The sequence below is a fragment of the Vanellus vanellus genome (genome assembly GCF_965231255.1).
Source record: "Vanellus vanellus genome assembly, chromosome: 4".
Classification (NCBI taxonomy): domain Eukaryota; kingdom Metazoa; phylum Chordata; class Aves; order Charadriiformes; family Charadriidae; genus Vanellus; species Vanellus vanellus.
Window position 1 is genome coordinate 17,204,391 of NC_138909.1, and position 17,124 is coordinate 17,221,514.

The window sequence follows — 17,124 nt, forward strand, 5'->3', positions numbered from 1 at the left end:
GGGGTTGCCCCTTGGTCTTGTTTTCTCCAAACTAGACAAGCCCAAAGTCCTTAGTTGCTCCTCACGGGACATTCCTTCCAATCCTTTTACCGGCTTTGTTGCCCTCCTCTGGACACATTCAAGGACTTTAACATCCTTCTTAAATTGTGGGGCCCAGAACTGCACACAATACTCAAGGTGAGGCAACACCAACACTGAATACAGTGGGATAATCACCTCTCTTGACCAGCTGGTTATACTGTGTTTGATCCACCCCGGGAGGTGGTTTGCCCTCTTGGCTGCCAGGGCACACTGCTGACTCGTATTGAGCCTGCTGTCAACCAGCACCCCCAGGTCCCTTTCTTCAGGGCTGCTCTCCAGCCACTCCTCTCCCAATTTATACTTGTGCCTGGCATTACTCCATTCTAGGTGCAGAATCTGGCATTTTGACGTGTTAAATTTCATCCCATTAATCATAGCCCAGTGCTCCAGTCTATCTAGATCCCTCTGCAAGGCTTCTTGGTCCTCAAGAAAGTCAATAGCACCTCCCAGTTTGGTATCATCAGCAAACTTGCTAATGGTGCGTTCAACTCCTGCATCCAGCTTATTAATAAATACATTGAACTGAAATGGTCCTAGAATTGAACCCTGAGGAACACTGCTGGTGGCCGGTCACCAGCCAGATGTAGCCCTGTTTACTACAACCCTTTGAGCTCTGCCCTTCACCCAGCACATGGTGTACCTGCTCATCTCACAGTTGGACAACTTGTCCAGAAGGGTGCTGTGAGGGATAGTATCAAAAGCCTTACTAAAATCCAGAAAAACTACATCCACCGCCTTCCCTTCATCCACTAGGTGGGTTACCTTATCAGAGAAGGATATCAAATTCGTTAAACAGGACTTTCCCTTTGTGAACCCGTGTTGACCGTGCCTGATGATTGGATTATTCTTTAAATGCCTTTCAGTAGTACTCAGTATAATCTTGTCCATAATTTTTCCAAGAACTGAGGTTAGACTAACATGTCTGTAGTTCCCTGGGTCTTCCCTCATATCCTTTTTGTATACTGGAATAACATTGGCTGGCTTCCAGTCCAGACTCCCAAGACCTTTGGTAGATGATCAAGAAGGGTCCTACCATAACATCTGCTATAGCTCCTTCAGTACTCTGTGGTGAATCTCATCAGGCCCCATGGATTTGTGACCATTCAGCTGATACAGCAGGTCCCTTGCAATCTCAGTGTCCACAGATTGAAAATCATTGTTCCCACGACTCAGAGGACCGGGCAGCCCAAGGTCTATCAGTATTATTAGAGACTGAAGCAAAAAAAGCATTGAATGTCTCCACTTTTTCCTCATCCCTATTAGTCAGATGACCATCTTCAACATGTGTCAGTCCAATGTTTTCTTTAGACATCCTCTTGCTATTAACACACTTAAAAAAGCCCTTCTTGTTATCTGAAACAACACTGGTCAGTTTCAACTCTAATTGAATTTTGTCCTTTCATGTCTTCTCCCTGCATATGTGAAGCACAGCTCTGTAATCTTCCCGCGAAGCCTGACCTTGCTTCCAGAGATCATACAGTTTCTTTTTCCTCTTGAGCTCCTTGAGGAGTTCCCTGTTCAGCCAAGCTGGTCTTCTGCCCTGCTTGCTTGACTTATGAAACAGTGGGATTGCCTGCTCCTATGCTTCTAAAAGGTGGTTCTTAAAGGCTGACCAGCAATCATGGACTCCTAAGCTCTCAAAAGCAGATTCCCAGGGTATTCTCCTAAGTAGCTCCCTGAATAGCTTAAAGTTTTGCTTTCTTGAAATCTAGCATAGCAACTCTGTTGTCCTTTTTTCTGATTACAGCAAAAAATTTAAATTCAACCATTTTATGATCACTGTGGCTAAGACAGACACCTACCATCACATCCCCCACGAGTCCTTCTCTATTCACAAATAGCAAATCTAGGAGGGCATCTTTCCGAGTTGGCTCACTGAGTACCTATGACAAGAAGTTATCTTCTACAAACTTCAAGAATTTCCAAGACCTGCTCATCACAGCAGTATGATATTACTAGGTGATGTCTGGGAAGTTGAAATCTCCCATAAGGACAAGGGCTACTGATCCAGAAATTTCTCCCAGTTGCCTACAGAATAACTCATCAGCGCTTACATCCTGGCTGGGTGATCAGTAGTAGATACCCACTGCAACATCTCCTTTGTTTTCCATTCTCCTAATCCTCACCGAGAGGGTCTCAACCACATCATCACTAACTGTAAGGGCTGTACGACGAGACTTCTCCCTTACATATAGTGTGACCCCTCCTCCTCACCTGCCCAACCTATGCCTCCTGAACAGCCTGCAGTACTCCCATCGTGGGACTCATTCCACCAAGTCTCACTAATACCAATGATGTCATGGCTCTGGGAGCTGACCAACGCTTCCAGTTCATCCTGTTTGTTTCTCATACTGTGTGTGTTGGTGTACAAGCATTTCAAATACGCTCCTGAGCCCTCCCGTGCTCCCAGGAGCAGTGTAAATGTTCTCACTAGCATTGCCACCCTCTGGCTATGCCGACCCTTGGCTTACCTACTGCAATCCTGTTCTCCCTACTGCAATCTCCTTCTCCCACTGATTGTAGTTTAAAGTTCTCAGCCCCACCAGCTAACACCCAAAAATGCCTTTTCTCCATTGGGACAGGTGTATCCCGTCAGGCCCCAGCATACTTTGTCTCTTGAAGGCTCTTCCATGGTTTAAAAACCCAAAGTTTTGGTGCAGGCACCGAATGGATGATGCTTCAGTGTTTTTCCATGCGTCCTGAAAATGGCCACGCATCCTTTGTTATCTGTGGAGTGAACAACATTTGTGAAAGATGACAAGTTAAAAGCATAAGATAACATAATTTATTCTTGTCAGGAATATCCACTGTGCGTTTTGGATATCACTTAAATTCCACTGAAAATGGGAAAAGGGCTGCTAAGTCACTTGGGTTTCAAAATGTCATCTGTGTTTTTCTGAATGAGGGCACTGGACTAGAAAAACAACCTTCCGATTATTTTTTTAAGAAAAGGCAAAATTAAGCTTGTATGTGATCCAATCTTTATATTTAGTGGAGCGTTATTAAATGAATTTTATGTAAAATAAATATACAACATTAGTTGCTAATGATAACGAGAGAGGAAATGCCAACTATAAATGCTTGTCTTTTAATTCCTATTAATTTTTTTTATTTCATTTCTGATAGTGTTGTGCTTAGAAGCCTTAGTTGTGGAGCCAGGATCCTATTATACCAGCTGTTCTACAAAAAGAATAAGGTGGTCTCTTTTATAAAGGGTGCCTTTATGTCTGTATATAAAGATATGAGTTAACAGATGGACACTGACAGCTAAACAGAAGAATACCAGAAACCTGTCAGACAATACTGGTGTATGATAGGCAGTGGTATTAGCACACAAATTATGTGGATGATATCCAGGGATTTTTCTTAGGTGCTTTAGTAAGGGACATTTGCAAGAGGGATTTGAAGTTGGTTAATGAATTGGCTTTGCGAACGTTAACTCCTCTTTCTGCACAGCATAAGTGCCTAAGGTTTACTGAGTGGGTTTTGCTGATCAATTGTTTGCAGGCTTTCAGATAATGCACTTAATTTAGTATAATGCATAAATTGTGATTCTGAATTACACGCTGTATTCGTAGTAGATTTTACATCAGGTCTATAATATAAGAGGGTGGTATTTCACAGATACCATTTAGATAACACTTCTATCTAAAGACCAGATCAGGTTGTAACTATGACAACCTCTCAGATAAAGCTGCACTTACAGAGCAGAGATTCTCTACTGCATTTTTTCAATAATGGGTAAATTGAATGAGAGTCATAAAATCAGTTCCTTTTTTTTGTAAGGTACTAATATTGACTAGTTGTATCTAATGCCAAAAGTATAGTGAAAATTAACCTGGAAGTTTCAAAACATGCCTGACTTTTGCTTTTGTAACTGCATGCAGTGGATTTTACCGTACGTGCTAGTGGTATCCTGATGCGCGCTGGTGTCTGTAGGTACTGACACAACACAAAATAGTAGCAACAAGGTCTTATGGCATTTTCTTGTGATTTTTAATTCATCATTAATATAAGTAGTTACATCTTCTTTGTTAAAAAAAAATATTCCTTTGTGTTGCTTTTTTCGGTCATTTTCTCCCCCTCTGGAGAAATGGAGAAGATTTTTATTGCTTGAGGGGATGAAAGGCAAACAAGAGCTCCTTTCTGTAAGACTATTTACTGAAAACAGTAATCCTTTTTACTTTGTATATAACCACGCTCTTAAATGTCATGGGCCTTTAGATGACTGCTATAGAATTCCATAGAACACTTAAAAAATTAACGAGAGTGAAATACAAAAGGTCAAAATTAGTGCCTAATAAATTCTACGGGATTTTAGACTAGTGTTAATGAACTATGGATTCTGCCGAATCCTATTGAATTTTTCCACTAGGGTGTCAATCTTCTGCTCACTTACACATAAATGTGTATGATTTTATCTTTAAAGCCTACCAGTTGAACAAAGCTAAGTGGAAGGCTGAGGACAAATTTTGCACGTTGCATTAAAGTGACAGAGAGTTGTGCCAGGTCACAGCAGAATGGGTTGCAGCTGGAGCCTGGGATTAATACACAAAGTGAGCGAGGTTGTGGTAGTCAGGGAAACAGCAGGCGCAAACGCTGCTGAGAAAACAAAACCCAAAATCAAGTCCATTCTGTGAATTTTCTGTCAGCAACCTCCGTTGGTCAAGGCATTCTGTTACGATGATGTATATTCTTACAGATAATGCCACAATTTGTTGTCCAGTTTCTCATTAATGCTTCTCATCTTTTTCTTGCTAGATCCACAGGAAAGGAGTTTGCACTGAAGATCATAGACAAGGCTAAATGCTGTGGAAAGGTAGCGTACAACGATTTGCATGAATAAGAAAAATAGCAGAAACACACTAGCAGCTGCTCATTAGTCATAAATGGTGGGCGTGTTTGGGTTTTCTGACTATTTTCAGAATGGCTGTTTAACAGGATGATTATGTATCCAAGAAGCAAATAATAAAAGTAGTGAGTGTAAGTCTACTGGATAATAGAGTAAAAAACAAACAAATTGTCATCTATTTTATTGGACTAACAAAGAAAATGCTAATATGTGTCCAAAAGATATTAGAAAGATTTTGATCTGTAAAATATGAGAGGAAATTTGCAGCTATGTGTGTATTTATATAATTCTCATCTCTCTCTGCCTCAAATTGTTATCTTTTTTATGGCTGTACATGCTCCTTTTATATGCAGAACACAGATTTGGAAAGAAATTTTTTGCAACCGTTTCTTTCTGTTTATATAGTTTCACCATCCCGTATAACAAAGATTTCTTAACAAGAGTTCCTTAAACTTTCTTTTTATTTCAAGCTCAAAAAAAAAAAAAGTCCAGAATTATCTCTCCAGCTGAACAGCAAATATCTGAGAGTGTCTTTTTCACTTTCCTCCTAAGTACAGAGGTTTTAAAAAAGGAAGAAAAAAACCCAACCTACAGCCAAGAATGTAGACTAAGTGTTGGAATAGATAACAACAAATATAATACTTCTATTTTTACTGCTTTGCAATACCTTAAAGTACTCTTGAGGAACTTAGGAATCAAATGGACCGTAGTTTAGTGTTAGGTAAAAGAACACTGAAGGCACGGTATTAATTAGCAATCAAATTCTGGATTAAAGGCGCTTTGAGAGTAGGAAATATGCTATTTTCACAAGGATGACTCAAAAGATATACTTTTTGATGCGAACACCTTATTTCTTTATGTAAATAATTGCACTGAAATGATTCTAGAGGTGACTTTGCAACCAAGTCAGGTTTTTAATGCAAAGGTACCCTTTTTTTCAATTACATAGAGTAACTGCTCTGAAGTGTAATTCAGAGCTCCAAATGCTGAGTGTGACCTTGTAGGAAGATGTACCATGTCTGTATGACATTCTTTGTATGGTAAGGAGCTGTATATTACTGTACACTAACAAATTATGTGCCATGATGACTTGCTTTGAGTAGGTCCTCAAACAGAAATGTTTTATCTATACAGATTTTAAATTGTGTATTAGGTGCTAGGAGATGAGTGTTCCTGTCTCCTCATCACTTTATCTCATATTCTCTAGGTTTATTTAAGGAAAAATTTAGAAAGGAATCTTAAATATGTATAACCACAAGAAAAAATGCTAGAATTGCCTTTTTGAGATTAAAATGTTGGCATTTCTTTGGCTGCGGGAAGGGTGACCCAGTGCGTTTCACTGCAAAAGAAAACTTTTGGGCGATGTGTACAGCTTGCAACTTCAGATGTTTTTTATTACTTATCTGAGTCAGTCGCTTACGTATCATAAATCGGAATGGTCTAGAGATAAGACAATCCATTTTATACAGCAACGTTTAGACATGTTTTCTATTAATCGTTCTCACTGCTTTGAAACAAATAAATTGAAAAAATCAACCCCACGGATGCATTCTTGTCTGTTCTAAAAGGACTCGTGTCTGTAGAGCTACATGGAGCTGTGTATGTACAAGCAGAGGACTGTTGTTAGGAAGATGTTTATACCTGTTAGGGCAGTGGCAGAACTGTCCAGGAGGAATTCCGACCAAGAAAATAATTAAATTTTGCTACAGCTTACTCCTTCCTCACTTCATTTCACATGCCAACATAAGCCCTGCCTTAAAAACACCCATCTGGCCCAAATATGCATGACTTGTATGTTGCTCACTGCTCTCCAGCAGTTTGTCTTGGATGTCCTACAACTTGAATCCAATTGACTAATGTGTTTTCTCCAGCAGCTTAAATGTTAATTATACAATAACTTATCTGTAAAAAAAAATCATATTAATGTAGACTGAAAATCTATATTGCGCTATCCAGGAGAACGTTTGAGAATTATTAATTTTTTTACATGATAAAATATAGCAAAAACAGTAGGGTGGTTGAAAATAACAAACTACATATTAGCCAGCATTTTGAGGACAGGTATTAAAACAGTAGCTCAAAAACATTTTGGAGCCTTTTTAAAAATTGTATTATTATTGTTTATTTTAAATAAACGTTATTTATGGCTGAGCTTTATTTAAAGCAACTAACAATTTAGTTAAGTGAAACAAAGCAAGCACAGGTAAAGCTATTGTGCCTTAGCCATAAAGAATGGATATAATAATTTTAATGTTATCTGTTCTTTAGGTAAAAAAAGCTATAAGATTCTAGTTTTTGCTTGGACTCTTAATGCTAGTTTTGAATTTACAGGCTTCCATCCATAAGGCTTAGTATGCTGTGGCTGTTCACTTTTGTCTGTTGATGAGATTCAGCATTATGTTTAACAAAATTGCTTCATGTTTGTTTGTTTGTTTTTTTCTCCAGAGCACTTTGCTTGGAGCAGACATATGTTTGTTCAGAATGACAATTGATGCTCTTTCAAACTGAATTTCAAAGGTGTGACTGTTTAACCCATATATGCCGCACCATACTCTCACGAAATGAGATGCACACATGGCATGTGGTTTCGGAGTTACATAGCCACATAAAGCTCTGGCAAAAGCACAATGCATCTGTAAATAACCCAGGAAATAGAAGGTGAAGGAGTAAGATCTTCAACCTTCAATCACTGCCTACGCACAGTGGATCACAAATCACTAGAGTACTTCTAGTGCTCTGCTCACAAACGCATGAAGTGCATGCTACTAATCGGTGCATTAAACAGGAATAAGTTCCAAGTCCAGCGACGTGATTTGTTATCTGCCAAAGTGTAAGGAAACTAGTGTTTTGTGCGAGCATTGTTACTTATTTTGAAGTGAACCTAAATACGATATCTGTATTCCAGTATTTATAAAGGAAAATGCAAATCATTCTTCACATGAAAGGGGCATGTAATTCTCTTTGCTCTCCAGTGTTAACCAAGTGCTGAGATGTTTTAGAAAACAAAACATTCTGAAACTAATTTGTTCTTGAAACATAAGGAAGGGGAAATTAAACTCAATCTGTGTGCTATTAAGCTGTTGGAGCCACAATGACTTAACAGCTATAACATATTATGCAGATTGTAAATCTGAGCGTACGTATAAAATGAACCGAAATCCGTAATCAAAGCGGTTATAATATTGTTTCCATATATAATCCACAATTTTTTTAAAAAATGAAGTCCTTGAAAATAAATCCTCGGTAATCTGTCCTTGAGTAACCTGTGCTAAATGAGAGGTGAAGGCTGGACAGGATCAAGAACACGTTAACCATTGATGGGGGGTGGCAGGTTACAATGATCCAGCTCGGGGGTGGGGGTTTTCTGAACTTAATTTCTCCTCATATTACCCACATAACAGTATAATCTGCACTTCCTGAATTGCTGTCATGTTGTGGGGTCTTTTTTCTGAGATATCCTGTTAGTTATATGCGTGAAATACGGTATTTTGAATTAAATTTGGTCAAAGATGAAGTATGGTTAGTCTAAAATACAAGTTAAAATCCAGCATCTGACAATAACCCTCTACTACATAAATTAATCAGCAAAAAGGGTGCTCACTGATCAAGTGATCAGTGTTCAGCTGATCAAAGGAAAAGTGAATTGGCAATTTCATGTATATTCAGATAAACTTCCGTCCTTTTTTTCTGAACAGGAACACCTGATTGAAAATGAAGTGTCTATTCTGCGTCAAGTGAAGCATCCAAATATCATTATGCTTATAGAGGAAATGGACACCCCAACAGAACTGTATCTGGTGATGGAGCTGGTCAAAGTAAGACTAAGGAGACTTTTTTTTTTTTTAAATTCTCTGTGTTGGTGTGAAATCTAAAAAGTCTCTCAGAACATTAAGATCTTAGGAGACATAATCAGATAAGATATCAGTGGCAACCTGCATTTTTAATCATGCAAATACTCTCGTCAATCAGTTGTATAAATGGAATTTATGTCTCTCCAGTCGTAATCAGACTATTTAGATAGAATATGCACAGTCAAGAGAGTGTTTTTTATATTATGTTTACAATATGCAGGGGTAATAGTGTTATGCATTTACTGGCAGAACACCTGCATTTATTTCACTAATACCTTTAGTTAATAATTTGCTTTAAAGAAACAAACTCTTTTTAATGAATTTATCTTAGTAGACAGTAAATCCAATGAATAGTTTAAACTCAAGTTCAAAAAAATTAAAACTCAAAAAATCTCACATTTTGTTTATATCAAACATTCACTCACCTTATTTCCAGTTCCCCAGAAAATAGATGCTGCTTTCATACATATACAGAGAAAACAAAAATCTTCATTTTCCTGTCACCTTCTGAACGAATACACAAGTGGCATCAAGTTTTAGTCATGCACTCTCTTGTCTGTGCTCTGTACATACATAGCAACACTGCACGTTATCTTGATTGCATGTCAGATACAAGTAATATATATTATCATAACTTTTTATTTCTGTCTGAAACATCATCAGATTCGAGAGTCGCCTCTAGAATGGTTGCCAGCCTGGGAAGAAAATCTGTAGTTGTTGAATTCATAAATAGTAGTGTGGTGTACCCATTTCTTTTCTTTCTCAAAGTTATTTTTATACAGTAGAGGCTTTTTTGGTTTTAAGACAGTATGTTTTAAAAATTTTAATACATCACCGTCTTGGCCTGTACTTCCTGAATTGCTGCTTCTCTTCCATATGTATTGAAATGCTTGGAATGCCACCCACAGCTCAGACAGATCACTCCTACAGATGTATCCAGAGTAACCATCATAGAGACACCCACGTAAAATTTGTTGCAGTGACTGGAAATGCTGCATGAGTAACTCGCTTACGTGTTGTTATGTATTCCAAGTGGAACAGGGCATCCGTAATTGGAGACTGCACAACCGGCACGTTTAGAAATCACCTGTGGGTTCTGCACTTTGGTGTATCATAGAATCATGTAGGCTGGAAAAGATCATGCTTATGTTGTTTGTCCTCTTGAGCTACATTTATCTGATATTTCTGCAATATCTACAGAAATTCCAATTTGCAGTTCGTTACAATTGTTGAACATTTGTTACGTTAGGCTTTTTATTATTGAGCTAATTTATATTACCTTAGGCTTTACTCAAAATCAGGGCTGGTTTTTGCTATGTAAAGATATTATATTGATAAGATGAAGAAAGGGCAAACTGTATGCCTGTACCTGTAGGTAATATAAATGAGTGATCAAAGGTAGGAAGATCAATGGAAGGAAATCAAGACAGAGAAGAGCTGTGACTTGTTCAAGCTCAGACACCTGGAGTACAGTTGGGAATTTAATGTAGATGACCCGAGTCTCAGTCTAGTATCTTGGTGGCAAGATGATATTTCCACACAATTATTTTATTTTTTTTTACTGTTTAACAGGCATTTGAGTATCCCTTTTGTAAAGGAAGATCTTACGTGGCTTTTTTTAATGCAATATCATCATCTTAATTATCTTTCCTGTAGTGATCTATTATCTTTCTGTTACTTAGGGAGGAGATCTGTTTGATGCTATCACTTCTTCTACAAAATATACAGAGCGAGATGGGAGCGCAATGGTCTACAATCTAGCCAGTGCACTCAAATACCTTCATGGTCTCAACATTGTGCACAGAGACATCAAGCCAGAAAATCTCCTGGTATGTCACATTTATTTTCTAATATTTTCTCTTACATTGTTCTCATTAATGCAAATGCTTGTATATAAATGTCAAGGAGCTGAGCAGAGAACAGCAGGAATGTTAATTTAGGATAAGTATGTATGAAATAAATCTTCTGCCACGAGATAGCAATCACCATAACCCAAATGAGCTGTACTCAAACCTGTCCTCAGACCTATCTTGATTTACATTTTGATTGGCTGCCACTTGGATAAGCAGGAGTATTGTCTTACAAAACAATGAATTTTAAAGCTATGTCGATGAATTATTTATTATAGCTTGCAAGTGGGAGAAAAGGTGGCCATTTCTTTGAACTATCATATGGTTATCTCAAACATATTTTTTTTCTTTTTCTTTCACTGTCATGGGAGGAACATCTTTCTGATGATTTACCAGTCTTCTAGCCACGAATTAACTACGTACATACATTTATTTTGTCTTAGGGGACTGACTACTTATGTTTTCAGCAGAGGCATAAAATAACTGTGTTGACAAGAATTACCATGAAGTCTGCTTTAGGAACTGCTTAGACTACAGTACACAGAATGGGAGCAGCGTGCTATCTTGCTTATACACAGAGGTTATACTTATGTATTACATACTGGCTATTAGACATTACATGTCATGCACTGAACAAATGGGGCCATAATCTCCACTGCTTGAGCCACTGTCATCAGGAATGCTAGTAGCTTTCATCCACATGTGGTAGGCATTTCTTAAAGCCTTCTGTTGTGTTTGTCAATCCTGTTTAATGAGTTTGCATCTAGAGTAGGAGTCATGGCCTTATCCTAGACTGGATATTGAACTATTACAAGGATAGGGCAATAAGTTGAAAATATTTTCCAATTAGTAGTCAATTCTTTCCCAAGTAATTCCACTGACAGTGTTTAGCAATTTAAATAAGCCCTCAAATAAATCAGATTGTTTAGCAAAAGGAAGGTGCCGTGGGGGCTTCTCTTGGAAAATGTAGTCACAGCAACATGGCAGTTAAGAAAAAGAAACTGAAGGTGGAAGTCTCACTTATTATCAGTGCATCTTCAAACACAGCCAGTCCAAAGGAATTTTAAGCTCTAGTTAGTAATTGAATCGGTTATAAATAGGCACAAATGTCCTTTCTGCCTAGAAAGCCAAAAGAAATTGCTCAACAGATGCAAATCTTATTCACTGTGATTGACAGTGGCAGAATGTTAAGATAACATAGTGGTATTGAATGTAAATGCAAATAATTCTCATCAATTGCTACCTGTAATTGCAAGTAGTTAGTTCTTTGCACAGGGTCATCCAGCTGTCCGAATTACGTTCACTTTACGAGTCACAGATTTAAAAATATGAACCCTATGAGTAATAGCAGATATGAATGTGTTATATCAAGAAGAACAAGTGTTTCTATTAATTACACAGGGAAATGGAGGAAGGTCTTGCCACCTTAGCAGTATTCAGTTGTTTGAGGAAACCAAATAAATTCACCCATTCTGGAGATTCTGGAATCCTACATTCTAGAAACTAGATCCCATTGAAATCACATTAACATAAATATTTCACTTTAACAACAAAACTGAGGTTAATTTATTAGGGGTATTTCCTTTGCTGGTTTGATTTACTTTTGATATCACTGTCATATAACACTTCTCTTTCTATTAAAATTGAGCTTTTTCATAAAAAAAATGGCTCAGAACTAGATGTGCTAGATTCTTTATGGGGCTTTTGGTAAGATACACTTGGGTCTGCACAGAAACCTAAACACTCCTCAGTCAACTTTCTCAATCCTGTACTGAACTTGCCTAGACTACGCTTAGGGAGGACGTTTGCCTATGAAATATCCAGTATGCTAACTGATTTATGCTAAGTTAGTTAGAGATGTTAAACAAATCTCATTGTAGCTGCTAATCCCTTTTTAAACCCTAGGTGCCAATCAAATGGAAGTATAGTTTTCTATTTTTCTTCATATATTTAAAACTTCTCAGCATTGTAGGATTGGGGTGGTTTTTTTCCCATCTCTAGCTGCTTGAGGCTACATCATGGTCTGACCTACATAGCTGGCAGACAGCTCCATTGAACACTACTAGCTCCAGCTGCACGGTGGCAATCAATATTCGTAGCATTTTTCTCTTCTTTCCCTATAGGGCTGTGGAAATTACCTCTTTTTCCTATCTTCTTGATGTCATGATTATTTTCCAAACCAAATAAAGGATCTAACAAATGCAGATATTCACCTTCTCATTCTGTTTTTATTTTGCTGATTCTAGGTATGTGAATATGCAGATGGAACCAAGTCTTTGAAGCTAGGAGACTTTGGACTGGCAACTGTGGTTGAAGGACCTTTATATACCGTCTGTGGTACCCCCACATATGTGGCTCCAGAAATCATTGCAGAGACAGGGTGAGGATGACTAAGACGTAGGTCTTGTAACCAGTTATTTTTGGCAGGTAGCTCTTAACTGTTGTAAGAACTGGAATGCTCTAATAGGATGGTCCTCCATCTTTCTGTAACCAAACCAGCTATGAGAAAACAGGCATCATTCAGTTCCTTGAAAAGGCCGGTTTCCTCACTCGCCCAGCTCCAAGAAGTCACCGTTGTCTTACCTTACCATCTCCCTACAACCAGTGCTGGTGCAGTGGAGTTTATTGGTTTGTGTTCGCTGCTTCACTTCACTGTTCAGAGCCCATTGTAGCAGCCGTGGCAGCTGCTTGGAGGAAAACGGACAAGCAAAACACAGTGTTCATGTTAGAAACGGAATAATTTATATTGGAAGAGACTACAGAGGTCACCTAGTTTAAACCTGTTCTCAGAGCAGGTCTAATTAGATCATATTGGTTCAAGTGACCTTGTTTGGGTGGTGCACGCTATTTGATAACTGTTGGTTTAATTAAACAACCCCACCTGTTCTGGATTTAACAGGTGGTTGCATAAATACGAAGTAATTTGGTAAAATGGTAGAATTTCACAAGTCATCTTTCCTTTTAGACCTATTAGACCTCCATTCCATCCTGGCTGACTCTTGCCATAGCTGTGACCATTCTGAAACTGGTCTTCCTAACGGGGGGAGGTTTGTTGTATTGTTTCAAGCATTGTTCAGTGCATTTGTCATATTGAGAAATATTTCACAGCTGCAGTGAGCTCAAATGTCAAAGGGCACTTCATCTGCATGTGTTAGATCTTGACAAACTGAATCTACTGGATAGAAAAGAATAGGAAAGAATACCCTTTTTTGACCTCTAGTGTTTTAATTTCTGTGCTTTACAAGAACGGCACACTCAAAAGACTGGCGAATTGGTATCGTTCTTGTTGCTTAGCAACACATGATAACCTTAGAGATAGTTACTCCAATATGGGGACTGAGAAGGCGCATCCTTGTCTTTTATCATTAGTGCTTCTGGATTGGGAAACCTTAATACTGAATTGAATCTGAGTATATTTAGAAGATCCCGGAGAGCCTTGAGCCTTATGGAAAAAATAAAATAAAATAAATAAATAAAAAAAAACAACAAAGAAAAATTATGTTATCATGGTTTCCTAAAGACTGTGAGGGATGCTAAGTAAAATGATGCTTAGGTACAAAATGGATTTCCACATCATCAGCAAGTAACTTAGAACAGATTCTCAATATATATTCATGTAAATGTAATCAATTGTCTGATTGGAATGATTTTTTTAATCCAGCACAAGTAACACAGTCTTGTTTTCTCAGGTACGGCTTAAAGGTGGATATTTGGGCTGCAGGTGTGATCACATACATACTCTTATGTGGATTTCCACCTTTTCGAAGGTGAGTGTCCTTGTATATCAAAGGGAAAAATAGTAAAGAACCCAGTTCTTTCTAAGCAAGTCTTAATTATCTCCCTGAAGAAGGCATTTTCTTCACCTTTTTGTACTTTTAAAAAATTATTTTCACTTGTCCCTCTTGCCAGGTTTTGGGATCAATATTATTTACTTATTTTTCCAAGGGCTTACTGCTGTGTGCAGGGATAATGGTGGTGTGAGGGCATCATTGCTTTTCCTTTTGTCTGCAGTTCAATGAACGTGTATGCTTTGCCCTCTAGTGTTTCTGTTTTGATACAGCAGCTTACTGGTTTGTAGTGTTAACGGTAAGCTGGGGTGAGGGGAAGAGTTTGCTGATGTTGCATTTTTAACCTTGTTAGTCTTTTTGGTAAGTGTCATATGAGCGATGGAGTTTGCAAACATGATTCTTGATACTCAGTGTCACAATACGTATAAGTTCTACTAAAAAATCAAATGGATATGCTTTGTGCCTCTGCGATTTTTTGGCCAGGGAAGACGGAATTGGCACATTTTAATAGGGAATTCTCCTCTTAACTTATAAGAGGAGAATATAACATTGTGAACAGTCTGTTTATCCATTTTTACAGCAAATTACTTAGTTTTAGCTAAAAATCACCAGAATGAATTTTGCAAAGAATACAATATAAACAATTGTCAATGGAAAAAATATAATTTAATTTAGGGACTTGGTTTTTTGCATGTGGTTAGTTCATGTTTAAAACTGAAAACATGTTTTGAAAGATATATTATACAAACAAATGGTAATTGCTTTAAATAGAGTTTGGGGGTTGAGCATGGAGAATGTCAATACCATGCTATTAGAATCACATCTTAACCAAGCTTAATAAGTATTTATTGCAAAACCAACGCAAGAGGTAAATTGTTCGTTACAGAAATAGGTTGGGAGGATGTTCACAGTGGCTAGGGCCAACAGAGGTTAAAAAACAAAAAACCTGCTGCCATTGAACCTTGAATAGTCACGATACCATGTTTTTGATATAAAACTACTTATCGTTTCAGTATCAGTCGTCTACCAATGCTCAGTAAACTAAACGTATCATGTGTTTTCCATATCTCCTCTTTGGATTTTGAAAATTCTCCCATTGTGATAGTTTAACAGAAGAGGCTTATTTCACTACAGTTCTTCCATCTATCACATGCTTTCTGTAGCAGGTACTTTACAACTAGGCTGGCAAGTGACTTTTTTTTAATCACCTTTCCCGATGCTGTATGTTAGCTATGCAGTCTCAATTCCAGTGGAAGTCGTTCAACCTCAATGTATGTTTTTATGGCAAACACCTCACAAGTGCCACCACTATATAAGCTTGCAAATTATGCATTTATAGTACTTGATATAACATCATTTCTGTTCCGTCCCCAAATCAAGTTAAAAAATTCGCATGACAAACCGACTTCTTTCTCCTGATCTTTTTCATTACTGCTGTTCTACAGTGAAAACAACCTTCAGGAAGACCTCTTTGATCAGATACTTGTTGGGAAGTTGGAATTTCCATCTCCCTACTGGGATAACATCACTGATTCAGCAAAGGTACTGATATGTTTTCCAACCTGAAGTAGTTTTCCGATAAGCCACTGAAAAGACTGTGCTCTGTTGGAAAGGCAGAATAGACGATTCAGAACAGACTCTTACCCTCTCGTCCAGCTGCTGTGCCTTTTTAGTTAGTTAGCTTAACAGTGCTTGATGAAAGCTTAGGTTTTGCAGGCCATCGTGTTTATCGTCTGAGTGAATAAGTGTAGCAGGATGCCAGTTGCATTCAGTGGGCATCAGCAGGTTCAGTGCTTCAGCTGTAAAATAACTGTCTCTGAATTTCTCTCTCCTGTCACTCTTTTAAAAAAGACAAATTGTTGCCCTGTGAACTGAATTGAATTGACATCATTTGTTCCTATTTTACTTGAGCCAGTTATTAGAACTCTTCAAGAGGTGTAGCCAGCTTGATTTTCCATTGCTAGTGGTTCTTGTGTTATCATTGCCATTTGTGTTTAAACTGATTGTGTCTGTAGGATAAAGGTTCCCACTTTTAAGCCCCACTTCTCAAGCTAATTCAGTTGCGTGCTCTGAATGATATCCAAGGACTCTAATTAGCAAGTGGAGATTATTTGTTATCCAACCAATGAGAAGTTGCATTTTTTTCTGCATTTGCCAATGGCTGTTTATCCATTTGCCAACATTTCCTAAGCTCCGGTCAACTCACACTCTTCCAGACATGCATTCTGAACAAATAATGACCTCAAACTTGGTACTAAAGGTGACCTTTCACTTTAGACTTACACAGACTAAATAACTTGGCTGGTTGGGAAACCTCTCAGGTGTGTTATTATCTGCTTGAAGCAGCCTTTTCCCAATAATGAAGTGATGAACAATCTCCTTGAAATACTCTTGATAAGAATATGAAGACTGACAATTTGGAGGCTATAAAAGGTTTTTCGAGGGGGGATTTGGCTCTGTGAAGTTGTTAATTTGGGAGGGAAACATATTTGTCTTAATAGGCTTGTAGAACCAAGAATTACACCAGTAAATTAGTTGTTCGTTGCATAAGAAGAAACTTGAGTGAACAAACAACTGAAGAAAGTTGGTTTGAGTTTTTGTTTAATTTTATTTTACTGACTGCTTTGTATCAATGACCTCTTAAGGCTTGTCATACCTGCAGGCACCGTTAATGGAAGGCCCATGGAAGTATTTGATAAAGC

General features: G+C 38.0%; 1 protein-coding gene across 1 annotated transcript in view; it reads left to right on the forward strand.

Moving 5' to 3' along the window:
• The window catches only part of DCLK2 (doublecortin like kinase 2), a 92,340-nt gene that overhangs the window by 68,404 nt on the left and 6,812 nt on the right, over positions 1 to 17,124 (forward strand). Inside the window, exons 9-14 of the mRNA XM_082482150.1 lie at positions 4,843 to 4,900; positions 8,629 to 8,748; positions 10,467 to 10,613; positions 12,881 to 13,014; positions 14,324 to 14,401; positions 15,868 to 15,964. Of these exons, the coding sequence (XP_082338276.1) occupies positions 4,843 to 4,900; positions 8,629 to 8,748; positions 10,467 to 10,613; positions 12,881 to 13,014; positions 14,324 to 14,401; positions 15,868 to 15,964 (634 nt within the window). The remainder of the gene's footprint in view (positions 1 to 4,842; positions 4,901 to 8,628; positions 8,749 to 10,466; positions 10,614 to 12,880; positions 13,015 to 14,323; positions 14,402 to 15,867; positions 15,965 to 17,124) is intronic.